The sequence below is a fragment of the Orbicella faveolata genome, unplaced genomic scaffold (assembly GCF_042242905.1).
Source record: "Orbicella faveolata isolate gen_17 unplaced genomic scaffold, um_ofav_v1 contig_50, whole genome shotgun sequence".
NCBI lineage: Eukaryota > Metazoa > Cnidaria > Anthozoa > Scleractinia > Merulinidae > Orbicella > Orbicella faveolata.
This window is the reverse complement of record NW_028301581.1, coordinates 2,512,501-2,539,616: the sequence shown is the minus strand read 5'-3', so window position 1 is coordinate 2,539,616 and position 27,116 is coordinate 2,512,501. Positions and strand designations below refer to the sequence as shown.

The following is a 27,116-nucleotide window of genomic DNA, read 5'->3' as shown; positions in this document are numbered from 1 at the left end:
ATGCCTTATCCAGATCAAGAAACTTTAAAAGCCTGACGAGCAGCATCTGAACGAGTAAATTACTCAGAGCTTCTGACGGTCCATTGTCCACAATAAATCCCATCATTTCCTTTAGTTTTCCGGTTTCTGGATTGCGGAAAAACTGATCAAGGGATGGGATACACATCAAGAGAAACAATTCATTAAACACACAAAACACTGTTTCAGGTTCTGAAAATGAGAGATTAATAAGTGTCACGGCTTTGCCTGTTCTTGTGACGTTTATGACTACATCTGTATTTGGAATGAGGAGGGTTGCATCATTTTCTTGGGGTTCGTTCTTTATGTTCATAAAAAGATGTGTCATTGGTGTAACTGCATTTATCCTTGACTGGTCAAAAGAATGATCTGGAGTTTGAAAGGTTCTCCATGTTCTCCCAGGTTTCAGCACCGGTGCAATGTCTCCACAGACAACACATTTTGCATCTTTCAAGTCAAGAAAGAATCCATTAGGATTTTCTGCTGCAGAATCCACAAGATAATTCACATGAGAGGTTGTCCAGTGAGAGTTAATAGGATGTATCTGCTCAGAAGTGTTCGGCAGTTTATGCAAGGAAACATTGGCATTAACTTCCCTTCCATGATGGTGTCGCTTGGCTTGTAGGGTTCCCTTCCGGTAGTTTTTGGTGTAGGTATACAGACAGGAAGTGGAGATATTAAATTCAGGTTTAACATTGTTAAGCATTTCCTTAACGTCACGCATAACTGTAGCATTGTCTGCTGCTTTAAAGTCTTGAATCTATCAGTCTTGGGTCAGCAGTAGTCTGTCTCCCTCTCCAAAGGCAAACTCTATGTATCTGGCTAATTCTGGAAATTCCTCACACTTTAGCTTTCTTCCTCTCCCTTTAGCAATTATTTTGATGGTATCTTGCTTCAGTTTCTCTACCTGTCGTTGGACATGAGAGTGTTGTTGAGTTACAGTCATGTCATTCCGTACAGTTTGTGACTCGATTTTAATCTGCTCAAATTTTTTTAAATCTGCATTTAAAGTGGCACGATGCTTGCTTACACTGCCTGTGAAATGTGTTCCTTTGATGGATACGACGCTTTTAACACTCGAGAGTTTGGCAATAATAGCCTCCAATACGTGTCTGTCCCTTTTACTATAGAGATACTGCAATACATCGGCAAAGTTGTCTTTCAACTTCTTTTCCATAGGTCCTTTCACAACACTGTCATTTAACTGGTTTAACTTTCCGCTAATTATGTCAACAACCTTGTTTATGTCCGTGTCCTTTCCTTCCACTATGTGAGCTTTTTGGTCAATGTATATTTGAACAAGGTTTAGTTTCTTAGATAATTTTTCATGTGTGTAAACTGGACAAAAATATTTTTTTTCTTCTTCATTCAGTATGGATGCCTTTGTTTTCGTGAAAATTGCCGCTGCTGTTGAGGTTTCCAAAATAATAGTCTTTTGTAATTCTCTTCCAACATCGACTGTTGCCAAAAGTTCAGCTCTTCGTGTTCCGTTATTACAGGTTAAAATTTTTCATTTAATGTCTTCAATATTATCTTCTAGAGATTCTTCCACTCTGCTTCGTTGCATACCGATCGTTTTTGTCTCATATTTTCGTATAACTGGTAACTGGGCACTTCAGTTTGTACGCTTCACATTTGCATCGGCTGTTTTGTTCTGTTTTTTATAAAAGCGACGGGAGGCACCTGGAAATGGTAAAGCAGAACGATCTTCGATAAACTTGACTGCGGAATTTGAAGCCGTGTAAAGAGTTTGATCACCACACGAACTCCTTCGTTTTGTCAGCGGAAGAAAGTCACCATCTTCAAGTGTGGTATTCTTTCTCTTATTAGTGTCTTTCTTCATTTCTTCCTGTGGATCTTGTTTTGGTCTCTCAACTTCTATTTTTTCTTTTTTTGTCGCTGAAGCATCAATTTCAGATTTCCCTGTTTTGCATTTGATTTCTTGCTTCTCCTTTTTGCTTTGGCCACACATTTCGCTATTCGTCACCTTTGAATTTTCCTGGCCTTTTTCTTTCTTCTGCAAAATGTTACTTTCGCTTCTCTGTTGTTTCTTTTCATCACAATTTGGAGAAGTGTCCTCCTTTTCCTTGGTGTTTTGACCACTTTCAGTTTTATCTTCACTTATGAAGTGTGTATTTGCTGTATCCTCAGTATATCTTTTTCGTAAGAGGTACTCCTGGTATTCCTTCGTAGGCTTCGACATTTTGTTCTTTTCTTGCCTCCAAATCCTCAAACTTCGAGTCCTTGTGTCTATCATCACAACTTTTTTTACTGCTTCTGCCTCCTTTTTCGGGTTTTCTCTGTTACAGGGTTTCCTCTCTTTCTTCCCTAATTCCGATTTTTGTCTGGTTGAGCTGGTTCGTTTTTGCTTTTGCCAACGCCTTAAATCTTGAGGGTTCCTGCTTGTTTTGCCATCTGTGTGTATCCCGGTTGAAAGGTTTATTTTCGCACTTGACTTCCGTTTATTAGTGACAACGAACCACGGGTTTTCATTTTCCTCTGGCGTTTTTGCAGCTCGACTTCCCCACTGACGCTTGATCACTTCCGTTAAACAAGGGAACAAAATGGTTTACCACGAACTCTTTAGAGCGGTCAGGCCAACCAAGCGGGTTTGTCCACATGATTCTCACAGTAAGGCTGGACTGATTAAAGGGTTGTCTTGGATGGAATATGTTCTGATACACAGGCAAGAGTTTATTTTTCTCATCTGGGTAAACCATTTCAATAGGAACCCCCAGGACACTCGCTAGGGCCATGATTTGCAAAGTGCTGCTGTAAGAATAGTTCTTGCATGTTCTCATGATTTCATGGTCAAAGGCTCTTTCAAAGCCATTATCACCATAAACTTTAGACGAACTTGACGAAAAACAAGTTAGGTCACACAGTGTCTCTACAGACATCACACAAGGGCCATCTTTTCCGCGGTAGGGAATTCTTGCGTTTGCCAACACGGTGATTTCGGTAAAATTGCTGTTCTTGGCAAGTTCAAGGCAAGTTCGTAGTCGCAGTTTAACGGCCAAGGTTTCTGTTTGACAAATCGCCAGACTAGCCGAATTAAACAAGCAGTTGCCGTCACCGGTAGATGTTATTGGAATGACCGACATTCTGCGAAAATTTGCTGGAATGATTTGCCGGGAGACTTCATCCACGTGTTTAGGTCGGAAATGTTTTGAACCATTCTCACCAGCTCTCCAAGCAAGACTTTTAGTCCACTGTCCGTCCAGTTCCTCACATGCCCTACAGAATGCATAGAAATTGCTGCACACAGTTTCCAAATGTCGCAGATCTTGAAGCGTCATGCTAAACTAGAAGTAGTACACACTATACCCGGTTGTCTTACAAAGCTATCTGTACGCGAAGTAAAGGATCGCAAACGTGTCACACACAATATTGATGATTATTTGAAACCGACAAAAGGTGACAAATTCCGACAAAGTGCAACTCATTTAAAACACGCTCTCGAAGTGATCATTTTTCACATTCAGACTGGAAAACTGTAAAAAAATATCCAGTTTACCACATTTTAAACCATTTTTATTCTCTATTTTTTTAAACTTAGTATTTCCCGCTTTAATGAAAATTTAAAGCGCACGGCACCGTTGCCACCTTAGAATGCTTTTTGATTACATTTTGACAGCTTTCTGACAACTTTTACATGGTTTCTATTTGAACCGGCCAATTAAAACATATGAACTGTCAAGAGAGGAAATGTTAAGAGCCAGTGCCCATAACTATGGACCAAACAACGGCACAAGTCGAAAAATTGATTTCGCTCATTTTTTGCCCATAGATTGGCCCTAGCTAGTAAACAAACGGACCATAGTTAGTTTCTGCTAATGCAGTTTTTTTGGGGAGAAATTTGCGAAAAACGATTTTTTTCCGATTAGGCTCAAAATCTACTTCCGGTTTTGCTGAATTTTCCGAATATTTGATTGCTTCGCGCTCCGGAGAACAGCTACTTGAGAATCTTTCAATGGTCTTTACATTCAGCTCAGGCCTTCATGGTATGACTGAGTGAAAAATTAAATAAATCGAGGTTTCGTTTGAGCCTGAAACGAGATCAAACACAAACGCAAAATATTACGATGTGTTTCAAACGAATTATAGCACTAAAATATCGCCATATTTTTCTATGGGCTATAACTTTAAATGCCATAAAAACACTTTATACGGGTTAACTGTACACCCACCTGTTTGAAAATCAAAAAATATCTCTGGGCAAATGGTTTTAAGTCGCCCGCCTTGGCCTGTGCTTCTCATGAATTTTTCACTGAACCGCCGTGCGAATGTAAACAATTGCGTGACTCTGGCGGTCACCCTGAATACATAATTCGTTTCCAACAAACCGCAGATGGCTATCTTAGAACATTTGGGTGAAAAAAGAAAAACATAATGGACCACTTTTAACTTTAATATTTTGAAAGTCATCGCTTTGGAAATTTCGTTAATTAAAAACGCCAATTAAAAGCAATTTACTCGAAGTTCGGGTGTTACTGCTATGTCGTTTTAGTGGAGGGGGACAGGGGGCGGGAGCCAGGGAGAATAGGGGGCGGAAGGGGTACGGAAGGCGGGGGAGGAAAGGGCGGGAAGCGGGAGAGAAATGCGAAACGCTAATTTTTTTTAATTCAACAATGCATTAGAATACTTTCAAAAACAAGAACCCAAAATGTATTTGACTTGCATTTAACGTCTTCTCAGTCACTTCTGAGACCTCTGAGCAAACGAGCAAATGAAACTTTGCGCTTGGGCTGAAAAACAGGCGTACCTCCGGTCAAATAGTAAACCCGTTGAAAGTGGTTACGTCATAGGTCATGAAATGTCAAGCGGCATGAGTGCACATGTGTCGCGTAAGCTGTCAAATTGCAAAAAGGTGAGACGAGCAGGCGATCTCAAATCAATGTCGTCCAAGACAATTTTATTAGGTCTCAGTATTTTTCGGTGCGGCAGTGAAAGGTCCGTGCATGGAAGACCTTGGGAGCTTGCTCTTTCCGACCGTGAATCAGAACGGACCAAAGATTTCACCGCGTGGTGTAGTGATGCCTTAACTGAATGCTGCTTTTATGAGCGCCCTGGAGAGTGTGGAGTGGTTCGTTTGACGTCCGAGTTTTTTTTGTTTTAGACAAGTCCTACTTCCATGATTTAATTGTCTGATCCCAATAAACGCCGGACTGGTTACTGGAAATCCGTATACTTTATCAGAACTAGATACAATTTAGAATTAACTTTTAAGCCCGTACGTCGTCACCATGGTCACGTACTGAAAACAGATTTCAGAAACAAATCTGAAGAGCCGATGAAAATGGACTGAAATGGCGAAACGCAAAGAAGATAAACAAGTAGGTCAAAACCTCATTGAATTGAAACATATGGCAGTGGTAATCTTGTTAAATTATTTAAAACAAGGGAAATGCTTAAGAATTGTGAAGCTAAATGGCTAGAATGTGTTTTGACTCTGCCAATTTACAGGGGACGGGAGCAGCACGGAAAAGGGCGGGAGGCGGGAGATAAAGGTACGGGAAGCGGGAGAGCAGGGTACGGGAGGCGGGAGGTTCTGACCCCCATGTCCACCCCCACGTTTTAGGCTGTCGATCTTTCTTTGATCATTTTAATTACAAGAACGAGTTCTAGAAAGAAAATCGTTCTAAGTTCATTTGTTAAGCGTGATGACAAGTTGATATTGTTGGTTTGTAGCCTTACGTGATCTGAAGGAATGCTACAGTGATTAAATTTGTATTTGTTGATTTCGACGGATCGATTTTCGGTCAAACCTTTTTATTTGTGCCAGCACATTTAGTGCTTTTTCTCCTGCTAAAAAGTCGGAAAAAGTAAAGTAAACAAATCCTAAAAGTCATAAACAAGAGGCATCGACAGTGCGAGTGTCTCGGTAAGCTGTTAATTTGAACAATTACTGTGCTGGACGGATTGCTTTCCTGGTTACCCACGTACTATACGTAGTTCATTGTGCGCGAATGTTTCTGTTTCAAACAACTGAAATGCTCAATGCTTTTTCCTTTTTTTTCTTCAGCCTTAAAACTTAAGGCTAGAGTTAGGCTAAACCCTAAACTGTTTTGGCGGCCAACCTATTTTTGGCTAATTGCTTAATCAAATTATATATATATTTCATTGAAATTCGCTCTTCCGTGACCGACTTCCGCGAACAAAACAAGATGGATGTTCGCTGTTCATTTAAGACTACAATCCTGGTCAAAAGTGTTCGGACAGTTACGGCAGATGGCTTCACAGGCAGCCTCTTTTAAGACCAAAACCGCGCAAGCCCACCTACCCCTCTCCCCCCCTGTCAATGTTGATAAAAATCTTGAAGAAAAAAAAACCTTGACAATAGCTTCAGAATAGCCACGTTTGAAGAATTGTTCGCCTCCTAGAACAGTATTCTCGAACTAAAGAGACGATAAGATAGATATTCACGTCTTATTACAATAATAGCGATTGTTCAGCAATCACGTTTGGTTCCAACACAACTGTCTAACCACTTTCTGTTGTCCCTTTTTCCTTTTTTCCCACATCCGATCTAGTCTTCAGAATAGCTTCATTTTCATGCAACATTGCTAGGGGAGAGGTCAATTGTACTTGCTTCTATTCATCTTTTGTTCTAAAACGTTAAGGACGTAGTTGAAATCGTGGGTTTTAGCGCGCATAAAGGGGAGGTGTCCCAACAACTTATGGCCAGGATTGTAGGTTTACACTAGAGGAAATTGTTCCGGATTCGTGATGAATCCGGAACGTTTTAGTGCTGGATTGATTTTGCTGTTTACACAAAAGTGGACGAAACCGAAATAAAAACTCCCCGGTTTGGTCGTGTCTCCGGAGATTTTGAATCCGGAATTTAAAGTGGGAACTTTGAATCCGAAAACTTTTGAATCCGGAGAGTGCTGTCGTGTGCACGATTTTCTCTCGAAACCAGATATTTTTCCGCCTGTGATCTTTTGAGTTTGCGGTGGAACAAAAATGGCGGATTACATGATCCAGTCGTAGTCGAGTCGTTGGCACATTGATGGCCATTTGATGGCGGTCGCTGGGTGATTACCTCGTGCTGTTTCAGGTGTAGGTAATCACTTTTATAATGGGTAATGCCATACTCCTCAGAAACCCAGTTTATACTTTACTGCGCAGATGACGACGATGGCACGATCGAAAACCTCGACGGTTTTCGACCCTAAACCCTAAATAAATACCTGGAGGGACCTGACATGATGGACAATAGTACCGTGGTCAGCGAGTTGAAAGAAAACTTCAGACTGTCTCAACCTACCCCTAGCCTTATTTTCGGAGGCATTTTGTTTCTCGTTGTGGAGGCAACAAACTGCTTGTTAACCATTCCATCATGAATGTTCCCGGAGTTATCGTCGTGTATAAACGGTTAAGAATCCGAATATCCTTTCACTGTAAACCCCTACTAATCCGAATACTCTAAAATTGATGAATTCGGGAACTCCTTTAGTGTAAACCTAGTCCTAGATCGACCACGGAAATGTTTATTTGTCTACCAGTGTTTTGATCTGCAAATTTCAGTTAATTGATCAAACAACCAAAGTAGAAAAGATGGATTTTTTTCCCAGTATGATTGAAACTTAAACGCAATTTCTTCCTCGGCTAATTCAATTCAAGAAATTCCGGGTTTCCTAGCTGAGTTTGAGCATATTGTGTAGGTACAAATTTTCTACACAGCTAGAAGAGCTGAGATGCCGTCACGCAGTTAGTAGTCTATAGAAATTATGGTATTTCCAGTTGACTTTATTTCTCAGTCAATGATTCAATTGCCATAAACCATAGAGGATTGGTTAAGTGTATCTCTAAAACTGCCACTGTGTTGTAAGTTATCAGTGAAATCAACAAAATAAACAAGTGTTAAAATCATTTCCCGGAGTACTGTAGTAACGTTCTTTATCATGGATGTCGTGGGTGTCGCAATGCAAATGAAAAAAACATATATTTATACTAACTTAAACAAAAAAAACAACAACAACAACAAAAACAACAAAAAAACATTTTCCATTATTTTATCCACACAACGTTTCAAAAACTGCTTTCATCGGATTGCTGGAAACGAATATTTTACTCGAGAGTGGCTATCCGCGTCACGCAATTACTTACATTCCAACGGCGGATTTTGGGCAAAATCTACGAGAAACACGGGCCAAGGCGGGCGACTTGAAACCATTTGCCCAGAGATATTTTTTGATATCCTAACAGGTGGGTGTTTATTTAACCCGTAGAAAGTGTTTTTATGGTATTTAAAGTTATAGCCCATAGAAAAATATGGCGATGTTTTCACGCAATAATTCTCTTGCGACACACTGTACAATTTTGCGTGTCAGTTTGATCTCTTTTCGGGCTCAAAACTGACTTTGATTTATTTTATTTTTCGTTCAGTCATACCACGAAGACCTGAACTGAATATAAAATCCATTGAAAGATTCTCAAGTAGCTGTTCTGCGGAGCGCGAAGCAATCAAATATTCGGAAAATTCAGCAAAACAGGAAGTAGTTTTTGAGCCCAATCGGGTCGAAATCGTTTTTGGCGTATTTCTACCAAAGAAAGCTGTATTAGCAGAAACTAACTATGGTCCATTTCTATTCTTACTAGGACCTATCTATGGACAAAATACAAGCGAAATCAATTTTTCGACTTGTGCCATTGATAGGCGATTTAGGTCCATTTCTATAGGCATTCACTCTTAACTTGTCAAATCCGCTGATCACTCCCATGAGAGTTTCAAAACTGCCAGTCGCCTTGTTTTCAAAGTTATCACAAACATGTCGGATCTCCTTGTTTATGTGAACGAAAGTATTTCTTGTTCAGTGATAATCGAGAATTTTGATAGTAGCCTGAAAACGTTTCGCCACGACACTTTAGATGAACAGGTCAGCGACGTGTTGCCACCGCATTACAAGTTCACCAGATTGCTAAACAACAAGTGCATCGTCATTGATGTCAAACAAGAAGCGGCTATAAAATTGAGCCAGTGCGTGCTAAAGGAAAAAACTAATTTTGCAGTTTACTTGCTTAGAGAACAAGTGATCAACTTAAAGGCCAATGAACCGGACTTAAACCACGCACCAACTAAATCAAGAGATGGCAATCAAGATCAAGTTCCACCACGAAAAAACCAAGATCAGTCACCAACCGACACGAGTTGACATGTGCGGACCCAGCACAGCAACACCACAACCTTCTCCTACACCTTTTTCGGCAGCTAGAGCACGAAAGGTGAACTTATTCAGTGAGCAAGAGGTCAATGAAAGCACAGGTATACAAAAGTCGTACCGACAGTTTTGGAATGACAAAGCAGAAGAATTATGCAGGAGCAACGCTCTCAAAACCTTCAAGCCCGGAGAGATCCAAGGAGTGATCAATGTTGCGTGGTCACTAAAGAAAACTGACATTTTAAAAGATCAAATCGAGGAAGTCAACAAGGAAATCGCCTCAAAATGTTCAACTGATGAACTGAAAAAGTTTCAAATGTCGAAGAAGACAGTTGAGAAAAACGGAACGTGTCGACGCAGCTGTTTCCGCTTTGCGAAAAACCCAAGAAAATTTAACAACAGCCAGGCAGGAATTTGTTGACAGTACAAATAAGTCTGAATGAAAACTAGCCTCTGCCAGAGTAGATGAGGTTGAGAAAGACTTAGATGCTCAGATGGCAGAACTTAGAAAGGCCCAGGATGCCCTTAGGAAAGCGACGGAAGCTCGAAAAAAATTGTTAAGAGTTGAAAGCCAGCCTACTGAGAGCGATAGCGATGACTCCATATGCTAAGCGGTGAATCCTCTAGGTACCGAATATTTTGCAAGTAATACGTTTGCTACACTTTTTAGCGAATTAAATACTTTGGCTCTTTTATCAATTTCGCATTAAGTTGTTTTTTACGTTTTGTTCAAGTCATAAATTTAAAAAGGACTCATCAATCCAGTGGGTGTTGTAATTGCCCGCTAACCATGCGGAGAAACAAGGAAAGTACTAATTTCTAAGAAAAGGCTTCTCGATGAAAATATTTATGAGTTTATAAATCATTTTAGTGCTCGCTTTGTGTATAATTTTGCACGTTTAACTTTTACAGATCTAGTGAGGATTGACAGTTAAAGTTAATAAAGAAAAAATAAACTTCCGGTGTAGAATTGTTTTCTTCCGGTAGACATGAGACCTAGGGATCTGGGTACTAACTTGCTATGGTCGGCCATCTTGATTTGTCTCGCGTGCAGAGCGCACGAAAGTGTAAAGTGAATGATGCTTCGTCCAAAGGATGACCGTGATCTCCCAGCAAAGAAAAAGGCGTTTGAGACTAACATCTTGAATTTCTTTTTGGAAAGGGCATCTGTTTCAAATTTTATGGTGTTACAAATCAAAATAATTGAGGTAAGTTTGTTTCGCACGCTTCGTGTCATTTGTGGATAACCCTGGAAAATTGTTCTCGTTGGTACCCCCATACCCCTCAGAAATTTCTATCTTTTAGCCCCCCCACCCCCTAGGAATTTCCATTGACCATCCGTGGCAGGGTATGGATATTTTCTGGAACCACACATTTCCAACTATCTAAAGATATCACTCTCAATTTAAAGAAAACTTTTTGCAAGCAGTGTTATAAACTTTTTGTAGAGGAAATCAAAACAGAACCTACTACTATTAAATCATGGCGGAAAAATTGTCCTGAAGTTGCTGACAATTGGGTGAACTGTATCCAAAACAATTATAAAATCACTCGGGATAAGTTAAGACAATTCTATTTCAAGTTGTTGCACAGAATACTAGTCACTAATAAAGAACTTAATTGATTTGGAATAACTGACTGTGTCAAATGTGTTCTGTGCGGTGAAAATGACTCTATTGAACATGCATTCTTTGACTGTCAATCTCTCTTGAAATTATATGACGAGTCTCTTCAACGGTTCAGTAGTTTACACCAAATCGATGTCAGCCTAACCCTGCTACAATGCTTTCTCAATTTACCAATACCAAACACCAATCATTCTAATAACCAAAGGATTTGCGTCTTCTTCTGTTACATGCAAAGCAATACCACTATGCTTGCAAAACAATGCAAAAGAAACAAGATACTTCTGAATTCATATCTAAATTTATTATCCAGCCTGAAATAGACAAATGACTTGACGTGACTATGTTGTCCTTTCCCCCAGCCATATACAGCTAGAGAGACATTTTTTTTGTAATATTTACTGCCGTATACATTATCCACTATTTTTCATTAGAATGTTATCAGTTGTAACAATCCTCTCTTCTGCACTACTTTTGTAATTTGTTGCAATATTGTAATATGTTTTTATAAATAAAATAAAATTAAATTAAAAAATAATAATTTATAAAACCTAGTTTCACAGCAAAAAGATCAATCTGTTTGTTAGTTTTGATACAGAAGATTGCATGACACTCGCGTCATGCCAATAAGCTGTCATTGACATGTACATGTATACACAATAAATATCTATTGACCAATGTTTACCTTGTTTATGTGACGTCAAAAAGCATGGGCAGTGTTGAGAAGTTGAAAAGTATTTGTTGATAGGTTATAAGAGTTGTTAACTTATTATCATTGTAAATAGCGTTTTTATTGCATTAAAAATGTTTTCAAAAAAAATTTTTTTTCATGTCGTTAGTTTTCAGAAAGGGAACAACAAGTTTGTTAACTGAGTCCCTCAGAGCATAGTTTGATTCATTGCGCATTACAAATTTAGAAGTGAGATATTCGGGAACAAGACTGTTTAAAGACTTGAAAACCATTAATTAGGGCTTTCAGAACTTGATATTGAAATTGCAAGTCTTTCCGGCTGACTTTGTGAAACAAGGAATCAACATCAGCGTCATAGCCCGATGAAGTTATTACTTTTGCAGCACAGTTTTGTAGTTTTTGTAGCTTGTTAGATAATGTTTTGCCACAATTATACGGTGGCTTTAAAGGGACATACACTTTTTTTTTTTTTTCACTTGCGACTTAGCTGCGACTTTCTTGCGACTTGCTACTTTCTTGTGACTTAGCTGCGACTCTTCTGCTACTTTCTTGCGACTTTCTTGTGACTTAGTACTTTCTTGCGACTTAGCTGCTACTTTCTTGCGACTTAGCTGCGACTTTCCTGCTACTTTCTTGCGACGTAGCTGCCTGGCTACCTCACTAGGCCGCATGCATCGGCAGGTCAGGTTGTTTTATTTGAAAACAACGTGGACTCGATAGCTTAATCAGTAGTCTGTTTTGCCTTGGCTTTACAGTATAGCAATGAAGGTTTTCACCGTTTTCACTCTGATTACGGTGTGCTCTACGTCGCTGGCAGCACTTCCATCTTACTCTCCTGCAATAAGGAACAATGCAGTAATGCGCAACGAGATAATCAAGAACTATTTTAATCTCGGGCTTACTGTACCAGAAATCGCATTATTTCTGGTAAGTGTACATGGTATCGGGATCTCATTAAGACAATTGAAAAGAATACTCAGATGGTTGGGATGTACAAGACGTAGGTGTCAAAGTAATTTGAATGAGGTGGTAGAGGCAGTCGAAGAGGAACTGAGGGGGAGTGGAAGCCTTCTCGGATATTGAGCGATGCATCAAAGACTCATCAATCGGCACAGTCTTGTTACTACGTGGGAAGTCGTTCAACATGTTTTGAGGGTTTTTGACCCTGAAGGGGTAGAGCATAGGTCACAGCATAGACTACGACGACGAGTTTACAGGTGTAAAGGGCGAAATTACTTATGGCACATTGATGGCTACGACAAACTAAAACCGTTTGGATTCTGCATTCATGGTGCAATTGATGGCTTAAGTCGAAGGATCCTATGGCTGGAGGTTGCATCTTCAAACAATGACCCTCGTATAGTAGCTCAATATTTCTTAGACTACGCAAGACAGTTAGGAGGTACGGCAAGGATTGTACGTGGAGATAGGGGATCTGAGAACAAGAACTTAGTAGCTATTCAGGCTTCTTTCGGCGGTCCATGAATGATGACTTTGCAGGCAATAAGAGTTTCATGTATGGGAAATCTACGGCAAATCAAAGAATTGAAGCATGGTGGGGACGTTTAAGGCAAGGATGTGCAGAATGGTGGATTTGAGAGATTCTGGTTTCTATTACGATGATATAATACACCGCGAATGCCTGAAGTTCTGTTTCATGGATGTCACAGAGTGAACTACACAGAGCTGCACTGGACTGGAATATTCACAGAATTCGGCCGTCTAGCAATGTGGAATCTCCCTCGGGAAAGCCAGATGTACTCTACTTCGTTCCAGCATCAATAGAGAGTCAAGATTATATGACTCCTGTTGACATGGACGAGATTGAAATCGCTAAGGATTCGTGCGCCGAGCAACCACAAGCGAGAGGATGTTGTCCTTACTTTAAAGAGCTCTGCCAACTAATCATGGAGGATGAAGGTCTAGAACCAGCAACTACAGCAGAGGAAGCTCTCCAACTCTACTTAGATTTACTGGACCACATTAATGCCATACCATAGAACAATGGTTTGATTTCATTAATGTTCACAGGCTACCCAGCATGAACAATGTTTTTGGTACACGCAAAAGCAAAGCTTGCTATGTGGCCTTTGGGTTGTGTTAGGTTCGCAAAATATTCAGTATGGTCAAATGTACATCGCAAGGTATTTATTGTTGGTCAGATCTAATGCCGCTATGTTTTTCCATATGCTGGATAACGAGCTGAGTAAGGAAAAAAATTGAAAATACTAATTACAATCAACTTTATTTCTTCTTCGTTTTCAATGTTTTCTAACTGTAAAAAGGAATGTAAACACTTGACACTAAGAAAGGATTATTTTCAGTCATAAATTACACACCTTTTTGAGAGAAATTATGTGGCCCACCATTCTCTCTCTTTATTATAGTACAATGTGTTGCAAAGAGATCATCTGGCCTGGTAATTCGAAATCTGTGAACTCAACAAGGTAGAACAACAACATAAAGAGCAGGTAACAAGCAATTTTCCATTCCGTTTTAAAAGTGCTACGTTAACATAACCTATTGGAGTAGACATGAATGACATGTAAAACAGGAAAGGAATAATTAATTCCCTATTGTGATGTGCAGCACTATCCTTATTACTCCGACGAGTGTACCAGCACCACTCGAGATATGAGTCAATAACGTTTTCTACAGCTATTGCATGAAATATGATCACAAGGATCATTCAAGTCTTAACCAACAACGTGCAATTAAAAAGTGAAAAGGCTTAACAGGAACAAACAGTACCAGTAATAAAAAGTCACTTCAACATTTTTAAGTTAATCATTGTTAAGCTGAATCTCTGTATACTCTGAATCACTGTTACATTGAATTTGCTTACATTCAAGCTGCTTACAACGATGTGAATTTCCATGCAAGTTCATTGTTTAGTAGAGAATCCATTTGAATTCTAAAGTCGTTAAAACTTGCATACCCACCATCAGGCAAGTCAATTGAAGCTGCACAGGTATGTGTACGAGGGTGTGGTAAGGATCCTAACTCGTTAACATGAAACATCACCTTGATACACTCTACAACTGGTACAGGACTACCAGTGACCTAATGAAGAAATCGGCCAAGCTCCTTACGGCTGAGGCACCTTATGTATTTCTTCAGGTAAGAGAAAATTTTGGCCTTGGACTTGTTTAGATGGGTAGATGGCTCTTCTGCAAGCACTGCAATAACTCGTTTTGGCGTGAGCTGCATCATGTGATACATCTTTGTTACATCCTCTTTCGAACAATTCCACAAATTTTCAGTCTCTATCCCGAAGACCTTCTCTCATACCATCCATCGCCATAGCAGGTTTTGATAACAACTCATTCTTGGCTACGTGCACCAAAGTGGCTTTGAGGTTGGAAGCCAGTGGCCTTCTGGTAACCTGGTAATCACTGAAAAAATCCAGCAAAAACTCACAAAATTCACCGGAGAGCTCTCCTTGGTCTGACTATGCTAGGATTGCTTTCAACTCCTGGGATTTATTTTCTGATATGTATTCCAGGAAAGCCTCTACGAGGTCTTCATCACTGACTGCCTGTCGCCCACAGAGCGTAGCCACCATAAATGCCCTGTTGATATGAACAGGGAATATGCCAGTGAGGACATATTGGTGGCTGATAATGCGTCCAAGTGTCCTCATCATGGACTCCTCAATTTCTGGACTTACTCGCAGAACAAATGTAGAACTTCCTTCGAAGTAGTCTTCCAGGGCTGGCTTCCAGAATAGAGAATAAGCTTCTCTCTTTAGCCCATCTACATCCATCCCAACCTCTCCGTGGAAAGAAAAGGTGACAAGCTGCTGGGTTATTTCTCTTGAGTTTTCGTAAGTTTTAAGAAGGTCACGCATGACAGTCTCTCGATGAACCCAAACGTTTGTTACACCAGACAACTTATCAAGCACATCCATTCTTCTCTGCTTTAAGTCCTAAATAAACATAAATAGACATAACTTGCTACTACCTGCTGTTACCTGTTAATCTCTCTTTCTTTGAAGAGGCGTTCAAGAAGACAGTGGCCTTCAATTGGTATATTTGGTAAGGTACAATAATTACTGTCAATAAATGTTTTCAGGTAACTAAACTAGCAGAAAAGGTGCATCTTACCTCCTCCCATAAGTAATGCTGAGAGTTTGAGAGGAGTGCTAAGATTACAGAAGGAGAGCGGAGGATATACAAATTTGCTGCCTTAAGGAAAATTTCCTTAAAACAGTTTTGTAGGATTGAAGTACATCTCATCTGTTTTATCAATCTCGTGGTTTTTGCGGTATCAACAAGTGGGTCGACAGTAATTGGACTGACACAGATACGTTATACACACAACCTACCCCCTCTTCATTCCTTTCCTCTTTCGTCATGTTGTCAGCTATGTAAAAACTGTTTACAACTTCCCTGAATTGTCGTCCAGCTGAATCAATAGAACTTCATTCAACTGCCACTGGATTATCCTCAGAACTTCCTGATGGAGTGTCCTTCCTATATTTACAAGTCAGAAAAACCTATTAGCTTTGAATGCACTTCAAGTGTTTTACTTGTTAGAAAAGAAGCACATATGGTAGTTTTGGGTCCACAATATCTGAATAATAAGGAATGTTGGTGCACAATGAGTAGCCCATGTTCAATATATCAAAATTCAAACATGACTCTGGCTTTCTGGACAAAACATACTTTCTCTCGTGATTCCAAGATGGGACTTCAGAACCAAGAAAGCCAAATGAAACCAAATATAGAATGAAGTTTGCCCATAAATCCTCAGTCCTATTTAGAATTTTGTTATATCAAATGTGGCCTATAAAAGATTCTATAATCAGACGGTAGCTTGTGCCAGACGTAGAAACGCCTAGAAACGACCTGACAGTAGGAGGTATGAAGATGTAATAAAAATCATTAAGACTACCACTTACTCATCATCTTCCAGCAAGACAAGAGGTGGCTTCTCTGAAACAGGCTCTCACATGTCGCCTTCAGATGGCATTTCAGATGGTGCCCCAAATCCATGGAAACATACCGTTTCATCAGGGAATGGTGGACTTTCGTCACACTCATGCATTGACAGTGTTTTCTGGTCCACAGTTTCAATCGGCAATGCAGGGTTAAGGTCCATGTTGCCAACCATAGAGAGGGTAAAATACTCTGGGGTCAAACTGAGTGACCCCACCCAGTCATATACAGTTCCTACATGGCCACTCTTTGGAAATTTGCGTGTAATAACACCCAGTGTTACATGTCTCACCGATACTTTCACATGCACTTCACTTATGTCAGGCTCAGCTGGCACCCTCATTTCTCTTGCTTCACGCAGACTTTCTTGAATTGCAAATTCTTCTGGGCGACGGAGGAGCTCTTCCTGTTTCGCTTGTTCTTTTTCTTGATCTTTTCTCAAAGAATCCAGATATTCTTTGTCCTGATCTTCCCTCAATGAATTTCTTTCATCAGAGGTACCAAGCAAACCATCAGAAACTGTGTCCTGTCCATTGTCAAAAACTGGTTTCAATAGTTCACTGTCATTGTCATCAATGATCCTGGTCAAGAGGTAAAGTCTAACTTTGGTAAGTTTGTACTTAGCAATATACTTTGCCAGTGTGAACTGCTCCTGTACTTCTCCTTTAAAGTTTCCAACTTTAAATGTCATTATATCTCCATCACCAAATGTGGACATCCCATCGGGGAAATAAACCTCTTTCATTATTCTAAGCACCTCTACATATGAACTTTCAATTGGAACAGAAATTTCCCTTGTTCCTCCTCCTTTCACAAGTCGTACACTAACATATCGCTTTTCATTCTCACTATAATGCTGCCACCCAATCTGGATCTTTTTAGAAGTCTGGGTCTTTTTACAAGGTGGTTATTGAGGGTAATCATAGGATGGACAAGACTTTCCCCTACTAGAAGCTGCCTTGGATTTTCTGGAAGTTGTACCAAGTAGATGGGTTAGTTTCGGAAGTTTGGATTTTCGCTCTTCTTTTGCCTTGTCTGTACTTGGAACAAATGATCTCAGAGCAAGTATGTCGCCCTGGCAAACCAAATGAAGGGCTTCGAAATCTCCATCTGTTGCCATCCTTACGGCTGTAAAGTCCATCTGTAGTAAGGAAAAATGAGTTTACCATAGAGAATACTCTGGAGTCAAACCAGTCCAGTAAAATATCCCACTAGAGGTGTAATGCGAATATGTCAAATATGAAACAATGCATAAAATACTTGCGGGTCCTATGGGTTTATTTCCCAAGGTAAGAAATACAATCAGGAAAAAAGTCAACAGATACATATAGAATAATACATGGATGTACACAGATATGGAATTTCTCTGCAAGTGTTCAACTCAATATATCACATAGCAAACAAGTAAGATCTTTAGTTGAATACCAGAAGAAAAATTGCATATCTACAAGCAACATTCACCGTATATCATGTTCAACATATATATGCCGTATATCAGGCCCAACATTTGCCATACACCATGTTCCTCTATTTTGGAATGTTACATAATTAGTAGGTAAAGAACTACATGCTTGTCCAATTTGGAAGTAATTAAATTCGAAAAAAATATTTTTCTCTCATCCAGTTACTTCCAAATCAATTACTTCCAAATTGGACTCTAGGAATGATAAATGGCTGCCAATTTAAAATTATTTTGTATACATTTAAATTAACCTCCCTAACCTCGTTTGGGAGTAAATATTCTTTCAAATTATCTACCCAAAACCGAGGTTAGTCAGACTATATGGCGGCCGTTTATGAAAAGGGTCAAAACTATTCCCAGTAAAGCACATGCAACCGTCCCATCTTACACTTAAATAATTCAGCGTTTCTTGAAACTTGAAAATGAACGATTTATTCCATAAACGCAACAAAATTTATAACAATATTCATCTGCTCTTCGACCCGAACGTCCAGCTCACATTTCTTCGTTTACAACATGTCATCACTCGGACCTAGTCTCCACTCGGTAAATAGGCAACGCACCTTACACAAAATGAACACAAAATTTCAGTTCGGAACATCCTCCCGCCCGATGCAGGGAGTGCATCATTACATGTAACTTGTCAACCAAGTTCAATAGAGTTCAACTAAAATGTTCAACAAGGTCTCATAAAGTTCAATTAAGTTCAGCAGCTAAGTCAGCATCAGAGTTTTCAAACAGGTGTAACCGCTGTACTAGACGACGGGTAAGACTTCCAGATGAGGTCCGCAGGGTAACGGACCGGACAAGACCGTCACGGCCTGTGTGGGTGTCTTCCACTCGTGCACGTGACCACTGACCCCGAGCTACGCGATCCTCACTTACTAGGACCAAGTCACCTTTGCAGATTTCACGACCAATCTTGTACCATTTCTTGAGAGGTGTCAGGGATTTTAGGTACTCTGCATGCCAACGCTTCCAAAATCCATTTACAAGCTTCTGGTGATACTGAAAACGTTTGGTGAGGGCTCTTGAGGTCTGTTCTGAAACATGAGTGTCTTTAGTCGGACATGCTTGAAGATTCCTGCCAATCAAAATCTGTGCAGGGGTAATCACACTGTAGTCATCAGGGTCTGCACCAAGGTAAGTAAGAGGACGACTGTTCAGCTGTGCTTCAATTTCAGCTAAAATAGTAGTTAACTGCTCGGCATCCAACATTGCTTTGGCAAATAGTTTCTTCAGTGGCGTCTTGACACTCTTTACAAGACGTTCAAAAAAGCCACCCCACCATGGGGCTTTTTCCACAATGGACTTCCACTGAATCTTCTTTTCAGACAAAGCACTTTGGGTCTGGTCTGATTCCAATACTCTCCAACATCGCTGTAGCTCCTTGTTAGCAGCCTTAAAAGTTTTTGCATTATCTGACCAAATAATGCTGCACATTCCTCTTCTTGCAATCATCCGTCTAAGAGCAAGGAGAAATTGCTCAGTTGTCATATCACATACCAACTCCAAGTGTATTGCACGGGTAACTGCACATGTAAATAAACAGATATAGACTTTTTCACCACTGTCTTTCAAATACAAAGGACCAGCAAAGTCTAGACCCACGTTAGTGAACGGTGGTGCAGGCTTAATTCTGTCTTCAGGAAGTGGTGCCATCTGCTGACCAAAGGGTTTTGTTTGGTAATGGCGACAAATTAGACAGTTCCTTAGTGTCTGACGGACGGTCGATCGTCCCTTGATCACCCAAAATCTCTGTCGCAAAAGTGACAAAGTGTGTTCAACTCCAGCATGTAGTTCACGGCTGTGAATATCATCAATTAACAACTTAACAACAGGATGGTTAGAAGGCAGGATAATAGGATGTTTCTCCTCTTCTGGCAACAGTGACTTGTGAATTCTTCCTCCAACACGAAGAAAATGACTAGTCGGACACATAAACGGGTTTAAATTGACAAGGTTGCTGTCCTTCACTGGACCATGCTGTTTACATGACGCAATTTCTTCAGGAAAACCTGCTTCTTGTACATGAGATATCAACCATTCTTCTGCATTTTGTATCTCTAAACCAGTTAAAGGGCTGTCAATTCTTTCCTCTTCTTTCACTCTTGAGTTGCTAACGAATCTTCTGATCCAAGCAACAGTTCTTAGCAAGCGACTATACTTGCTGAATCTTGTGAAGTCAATAAACGGCTCTTTGGGTTGCACAACACAACTGACACTAGCTTTACTCTTCCTCTCTGGGTTAACAATTTCACTGGAGGGTTTTGACCTAATGGCAAATCAGTGTAACATCTAGAAATTTGAAGGTGTCCAAGTTCAGAAATCTCTTGAACCCGCTGATTCCATTTCGATGAGACTTCCATGGGAATTTCCTCATCCAATCCAACACCCTTGGTCCACAAGCTTTGAAGAATTAATTTTGACCTCACTGAAAAGGGTGCGATTAGACCAATCGGATCAAATATCTTTGCTGCTAAAGACGCCACCTTTCTTTTAGTGTACACTGTCTTTGATCTCGACTTAACAATGTCCACATCAATTGTAAAGACAAGGTTGTCAGTAAGTGTATTCCACTTTAATCCTAATGCTTTTGTGATTGGATGTGCTTCTGCTAGATCACTTTCCAGGCTGACAAGACTAACTGCTGCTCTGTCCCTCTCTGGTATGGCCTCCATAAGCTCAGATGAATTGCTTGACCATTTTGTCAAATTAAAGGCAGCTTTCTGCATAAGCTCAGTAGCACTTCGCTGTAATTTCAGCGTTTCCTGCACATTGTCTCTCCCTGGAGCAAAGTCATCAACATAAGTGTTCCTCAAGATTTCATTTGATGCAACAGGGAATGTTTCTTTACACCTTTTCACATGCTCTTGAATAGTGCCAATGGCAAGAAACGGACTGGAAACAACTCCAAATGTGACGCTTGTCATTCTGTAAATCTTAGGCGTGGCCTTGGGGTCCAAATCTCTCCACAGATACCGGTGTGAATCTCTGTCTTCTTCTTTTAACCGAATCTGCAAGAACATCTTCTCTATGTCACCCATGATACCAACATAATTCTTTCGAAAACGCAGAAGAATTCCGACCAAATCTGGCTGTAATGCTGGGCCTGGCTCTAAGCAGCTGTTCAGAGAGACACCACATGCTATCTTTCGCTGATGCATCAAACACAACTCTTGTCTTGGTTGTCTGCTTGTCTTCCCTGATGATCGCATGATGAGGGAGATAGAACACCGGACGCCCATCTGTTGGTGTAATTTCATCACAAGGTACTTCTTCAGCAACACCGTTCTCAACATACTTGTTAATCGCTTCTCTGTACGATGCAGCTTTCACTGGCTCATGGAGCAGCTTCTTTTCTAGATTGTACAACCTACTTTCCGCTTGCCGGTAATTATCTTTCAATGAAATGCAATCTTCCTTCCATGGTAAGGATACTTCATAGCGACCATCATTGTATGTTAGTGTCTCTTTAAACTTCTTCAAGACCACATCTTCTGCATGAGTAGTAGAAATTGAACTTTCAGCAAGTCTGACACCAATGGACTCCAAATCCCAGAACTTTTGAAGTGTTTCATTCAATTGTTCTTCAACACTAATTTGAACATTCATAGACACAGTGCATTCTTGGCCATGACCACCTGTTGGCCCACAGAAGACCCAACCCAAAGTTGTGCGAACTGCAACTGGCTCACGGGAACCCCCTCTTACAATGTCTCTTGTCACAAAGGAATAATAGAAATCCAAGCCAATAAGCACATCAATCTCTTGTTCCTCTCTAGGGAATTCTTCAGGAAATGCTATGTTTCGAAGGTGACACCATCTTGTTGGATGAATATCCACAGCTTCAGCTGGCCGGCATATTACTGGTGTAGTAAGTGCCTCAATACATTGAGGCTGTCCAGATTTGTCAATAGGTGCCACAGTAAACGCAGTTCTCTTCCGCAAAGTGCTCTTGGTGGCCTCTCCACCAAATCCAGAAACAGCAATTTTGACACTCTTCCCATCAAGACCAAGCTCATCAATTACACTCTGCCGAACAAACGACGTTTGAGAACCAGGATCAAAGAAACATCTCACAACTTTTGAACACCCATTTGATCCACACAAAATAGCTGGTATGGTCTGCAGGATCACTTTTCCACCTGAGCTCACTGCAACAGAATTTGCCACAACTGAGGACGGCAAAGCAGGACCTGACAACGAGGGTAGTAATTCCGGGGCTGATTCCACCTTGACTTCTTCCAAGGGAGGACGAGCTGAATCCTGATGCAGGAGACTGTGATGTCTACCTTGGCAATGCTTGCATGGAGGTTTCTGGCACACTTCGGCTCTATGACCAGGTTCAAGGCATCGGAAACACAGGCCTTTAGACGTTGCTTTTCTGAATCTTTCTTTCACAGGTAATGACAGAAAAGTGACACATGACTTCAAACCATGGTTTTTGTAGCAAATGACACACTTGCCCTCTTGCGTTGCCGCACATAATGCAGAGGTGGATAATTTTTGTGACCGGTTAAACTTGAAACGGTTTTCACGATTTCCAAGATTTTCCTTTGCCGGAGCTTTGGAATCAAGAGAAGGAGGCTGTGAAGACTCTTTAGCTCTTATCAATTGCTCCAAGAAAGTAAACAGTATTTTCACTTCCACACAGTCCTGTTTAGCTTTCTCCTCATTGAGCTCCAATTCCCATTTTTCCACAACTTTTTTTGGCAGCTTGTCAACTATTAGAGGCACAAGAACTGGAGCCAAAGTTTCAGAATTAAACTTTTCACCAAAGGACTCAACAGAGCGAACGTGACCTATCACTTCATCGTAGAATTTACGCATGGAGGTTGCATCATCAGCGCTCAAACGTGGCAAATGGATCAAGGATCTTACATGTGCATCAAGTATTAACCTTGCATGTCCGAATCTTTCCTTCAAGATTTCCAAAACTGGCTTGTAATTCGCTTGTACCACTGCAAAACCTTTCACCGCTTCAGCAGCCGAACCTTTTAGCGATCTCATCAAGTACTCTAATTTTTGGACATCTGCCAACGACGGATTGTCAACCACTGAAACTTTTATCGACTGATAATAGGGTTGCCAGCTCAAAACATTTCCGTCAAAGGTTGGTAGATTAATCTTGGGTAGCTTAACTTGTACTTGAGAGGACGACTGGGATACGGGTGGATTGCTTCCTAACAATTGTACTTCGGGAACTTGTTTACTTGCCAAATAACTTGTCATTTTGGCCATGCTTTCAATTACACGTGCTTTGTATTCATTATGGCTCTCACATTCCGCCTCGATCTCTTCATCCTCTAACATTGTGCACATCGTGGCTTGCACTTCCTGCAAGTCACTCCACTTACTTGCGACATTATCTTTCAACACTTGAACTCGTGCATAATTATCTTGTTGTGACAGGGCTTCGTCGATTAACTTCAACGTGTCTGTGACAGATTTTCTCAGGAATTTTCTCTTTTTCTTGATAGCTTCTAAATCTTTCGACATTTTGAAAGACCACAAATTTTACTAACCTCATATAATCGCAACAATTACAGGTCTGCACATTCACAGAAGTTCCTCTCGTTCAAAGTGCTGATGCAATACACATGTGGTTTGTTTGGCGCCAAATCGCCGATATGTGAAAACCAACTTCTTCGCAGTAATAAACGGATCCAACTCTCCTTTTGCTCGACCAATCGTTGAAACTGTTTCTCCAAATCCAATATCCAGCTCGAAGGACCATGAAAATGAACGATTTATTCCATAAACACAACAAAATTTATAACAATATTCATCTGCTCTTCGACCCGAACGTCCAGCTCACGTTTCTTCGTTTACAACATGTCATCACTCGGACCTAGTCTCCACTCGGTAAATAGGCAACGCGCCTTACACAAAATGAACACAAAATTTCAGTTCGGAACAAAACTAAATCAGACGTAACAAGAAGGTAAGAAAGGTGTAAAAAGATAGTCTGAGATATCAAACTTAAGTACGCCACAATCTCACTTCCAAATAGCTGTGATACACAAGATGTAGAGGAGACAGTTTGTAATGAATTCTCACCTTTTCATCTTTGAACTGTTGGCAAACACCATCTTCAACCTTGCATTTGTCTTTTAAAAAGTTGAAAATCTAAGGACAATGAAGCCAAATATAAGTTGCCATAGGTTCAACATTTCTAATTTGTACAAAAGACATGAAAAGTGTCAAAGTACCTGGTCAACCCTGGTAACTGTTCTTCTGGAGAATCCATGTTGTTTCTCGGCAATACAACCTGGCCTGCCGTCTCACGTGGCCCAGCTAGGTAGCCAGGCAGCTAAGTCGCAAGAAAGTAGCAGGGAAGTCGCAGCTAAGTCGCAAGAAAGTAGCAGCTAAGTCGCAAGAAAGTAGCAGCTAAGTCATAAGAAAGTAGCAGGAAAGTCTCAGCTAAGTCGCAAGAAAGCAGCAAGTAGCAGGTAAGTCGCAAGAAAGTAGCAGGAAAGTCGCAGCTAAGTCACAAGAAAGTAGCAAGTCGCAAGAAAGTCGCAGCTAAGTCGCAAGAAAGTAGCAGCTAAGTCGCAAGTGAAAAAAAGAGAGAAAAGTGTATGTCCCTTTGAAGCCACCGTACAATTACCCCAGACTAGGCTGCAGTAATCAAAGTGAGGTTGAACTAGTGAGTTGCATATGCAGAGTAGGGTAGATTGAGGCACAAATGGCTTAACTCGCTTTATGGTTCCAACTGCAGTTCTAAGCGATCTGTTTACACAGTTTATCAATGAGAAGGCCCCGTTAGGTTTTCATTGATATGTTCTCCAAGTGATTTCACAGAGGGAACTTGTTCAATCGCAACATTATCAATGGAGAGTTCGAGTGTGTCAGATAGAGTACTCAATCTTTGCCTGGAGCCAATCAACATAGATTCCATTTTTGTGGTGTTCAAGGTAAGTCTTAGACACAAGCCATTTGCTTAGCTTTTCAAAGTCGTGAGATAGACTAGACTGAATCAGCATACATTCTGGGTACGCTAAATGATAGACAGTTAGGCAAATTTTCTAACATGGATTTTTTTCCGAGACTTACCACTGTAAGATGATGAGTTAGTTATGTCAGAAATGTAAAAAAATGGGGGTCACCTACTTCATTTTGAATAGAACATGCCCAAAAGAACACCCTAAATCTGAAAAAATCAGACTTCGTTAGCAAATAAGGCCACAGTGTCTGTAAGCTCAAAAATACTGCAAGTAGATCTTTGAAATGAAGTGTTCTCTGCCAAATATTGTTTAAGTGGACCTATTGAGTGAATTTAGTTAACTGGTGAGGTTCCTTAAAGAACAAGTTCGTATTTAGCGACCATAGTTTCACGCACCTTGCAGCTACAAGATGGCAGGATCCGATGTCCCATGGACAGAAATTTTTTTAACTTCCCACATTGGTTTTTTTGTTCATTTTTGGACGATGTGGAGATAATGGTAAATAAAATCTGTTTCTGGAAAGAAAACTAGGGGTTACCGAACGTCCAAGATCGTTAAATCCAGGCAAAGTTATAGCAATGGCCATCTGTCCTATCGTTGCGCGCACTCTCGTACATGAGGTGGTGTGTGGATTTGCATGCGCAGTAAGGATGCGCAGAAAAAATTAGTGCGAACGTCCTTAAGGTGGCTCCCTAGAGTATTTATGAACCCCCTCCCTATAGAGCGTGAGTTAGAAAAGAAAACTTGGTTCATTTCTCTTAAAGTTTTCCCTCCAGAGATTTACCAAGATGAGTACTGTTAAAATAAGGCTTAGGTTTTGGTTGTCAATTTTTGGATTAAGGCCGTTACCATGGCAACATCTCATCTAATGACAGGCAGATATATTCCTCATTTTGGCCTAACTCCTTAATATTTTTACTCTCCTATGGCAAAATTTTTTCATACCTTGCCACATCATGGAAATGATATTGTGTGACATTTTGAATTGATAAAAAGTCAAGGTTGTTCAGACGGTTTTTCCAATATTCTGTAATTTGTCATTCTTCTAAATATATTAATTTAGCTTCAACAGATTTTAACAAAATTAGGGTATTTTATATGATTTGTATGTGGTTACTGTTGAATTCACTTCTTCTGTCATGATGGGGTGAGATTTTAAAGATTCAAAGATCACACTCAGAACACTAGTCAGTCACGTTAGACCCGAAGGAACAAGATCTGGGGATTTGTTTATTACAATATGTACTACATGTATGAGGTCACATTCTGTAACACCCCCACTTGATCTCATATTGCCTAGGACATAACCATGTTTACATGATATGGTCAAGAAATTCATACACCTCAAATATTGGACCTCTTGAAACTGCACTTTATGTCGCTCTCTTCAGCTCAACTACGAAAATCTTAAGAAGACAAGTCAATGGAACCTCAGAATCAGCTTTGCAAATCGTCAAAAAATTTTGTGTCAATTCCGGAAAAAGAGTAATAGTTACTGCTAAGGAGTCCAGGTAAGGATAAAATGTAATGATATCGTATAGTCAGGGTCCAGAAATGGTGTTGCTTGCACTATAACGAATTCAAGACATCATTTGTTATCAATTTATCGTCCCTTTGTTCAAAATCATCGAGGCCTGCCGTATTATCATCTGAATGACACAAGTCCACCATAACCACATCGCATATTGGCTCTAAACACAATGCAAATTCATTAATTCTATTTTAAGCCTTTGTCTGTCTGCCATATTTTCTGTTTGTCTGTCTGTCTGTCCCTGTCTTTCCATCTTTAATTTACCCACCTTTACGCCACGTGAATGTCTTTGATCTTGGCCTTTTTCGGTTTCTCCCTCTCCGTCAACCCCACCACCTCTTTCTTGATGTTTGGTTGGCTGAAAAAGAATTTAAAAAATTGTGTTTGTTGGTCTGTCTGTTTGTCTGTCTATACCTGTCCTTCCCTCATTTATTTACCCACCTCTTCGCCGTGTGAAGGTCTCTGATCTCGGCCTTTTCCGGTTTCTCTCTCTGTCAACCCCACCACCTCTTTCGCGATGTTTGGTTGGCTGAAAAAGAATTTAAAAATTGTGTTTGTTGGTCTGTCTGTTTGTCTGTCTATACCTGTCCATCCCTCTTTTATTTACCCACCTCTTCGCCATGTGAAGGTTTTTGATCTTGGCCTTTTCCGGTTTCTCTCTCTCTGTCAACCCCACCACCTCTTTCACGATGTTTGGTTGGCTGAAAAAGAATTTTAAAAATTGTGTTTGTCTGT

The 27,116-nt window shown here is 40.3% G+C and overlaps 1 protein-coding gene, 1 long non-coding RNA gene and 2 pseudogenes across 2 annotated transcripts in view; 1 reads left to right on the top strand and 3 right to left on the bottom strand.

The window, feature by feature from the left end:
- LOC149095594 (uncharacterized) overlaps positions 1-27,116 on the bottom strand; it is a 30,336-nt gene that overhangs the window by 3,087 nt on the left and 133 nt on the right. Inside the window, exons 2-4 of the long non-coding RNA XR_016204828.1 lie at positions 26,993-27,082; positions 26,823-26,910; positions 26,650-26,739 (exon numbers count right to left, since the gene is read on the bottom strand). This is a non-coding gene — a long non-coding RNA (uncharacterized LOC149095594). The remainder of the gene's footprint in view (positions 1-26,649; positions 26,740-26,822; positions 26,911-26,992; positions 27,083-27,116) is intronic.
- Positions 11,964-13,565, top strand: LOC149095595 (uncharacterized; annotated as a pseudogene).
- Positions 13,632-15,765, bottom strand: LOC110059890 (uncharacterized; annotated as a pseudogene).
- LOC110059885 (uncharacterized) lies at positions 16,394-24,028 on the bottom strand. The gene is made up of 2 exons (XM_089281869.1): positions 23,964-24,028; positions 16,394-17,579 (listed from the first exon to the last, which is right to left on the bottom strand). Exon 2 carries the CDS (start codon positions 17,181-17,183, stop codon positions 16,449-16,451), a length of 735 nt encoding a protein of 244 aa, XP_089137995.1. The 5' UTR covers positions 17,184-17,579; positions 23,964-24,028; the 3' UTR covers positions 16,394-16,448.

Excerpts from the sequence above, each read along its gene's own strand:
- LOC110059885 (XM_089281869.1), bottom strand. The coding sequence starts at position 17,183 with ATGAAAGAGGTTTATTTCCCCGATGGGATGTCCACATTTGGTGATGGA.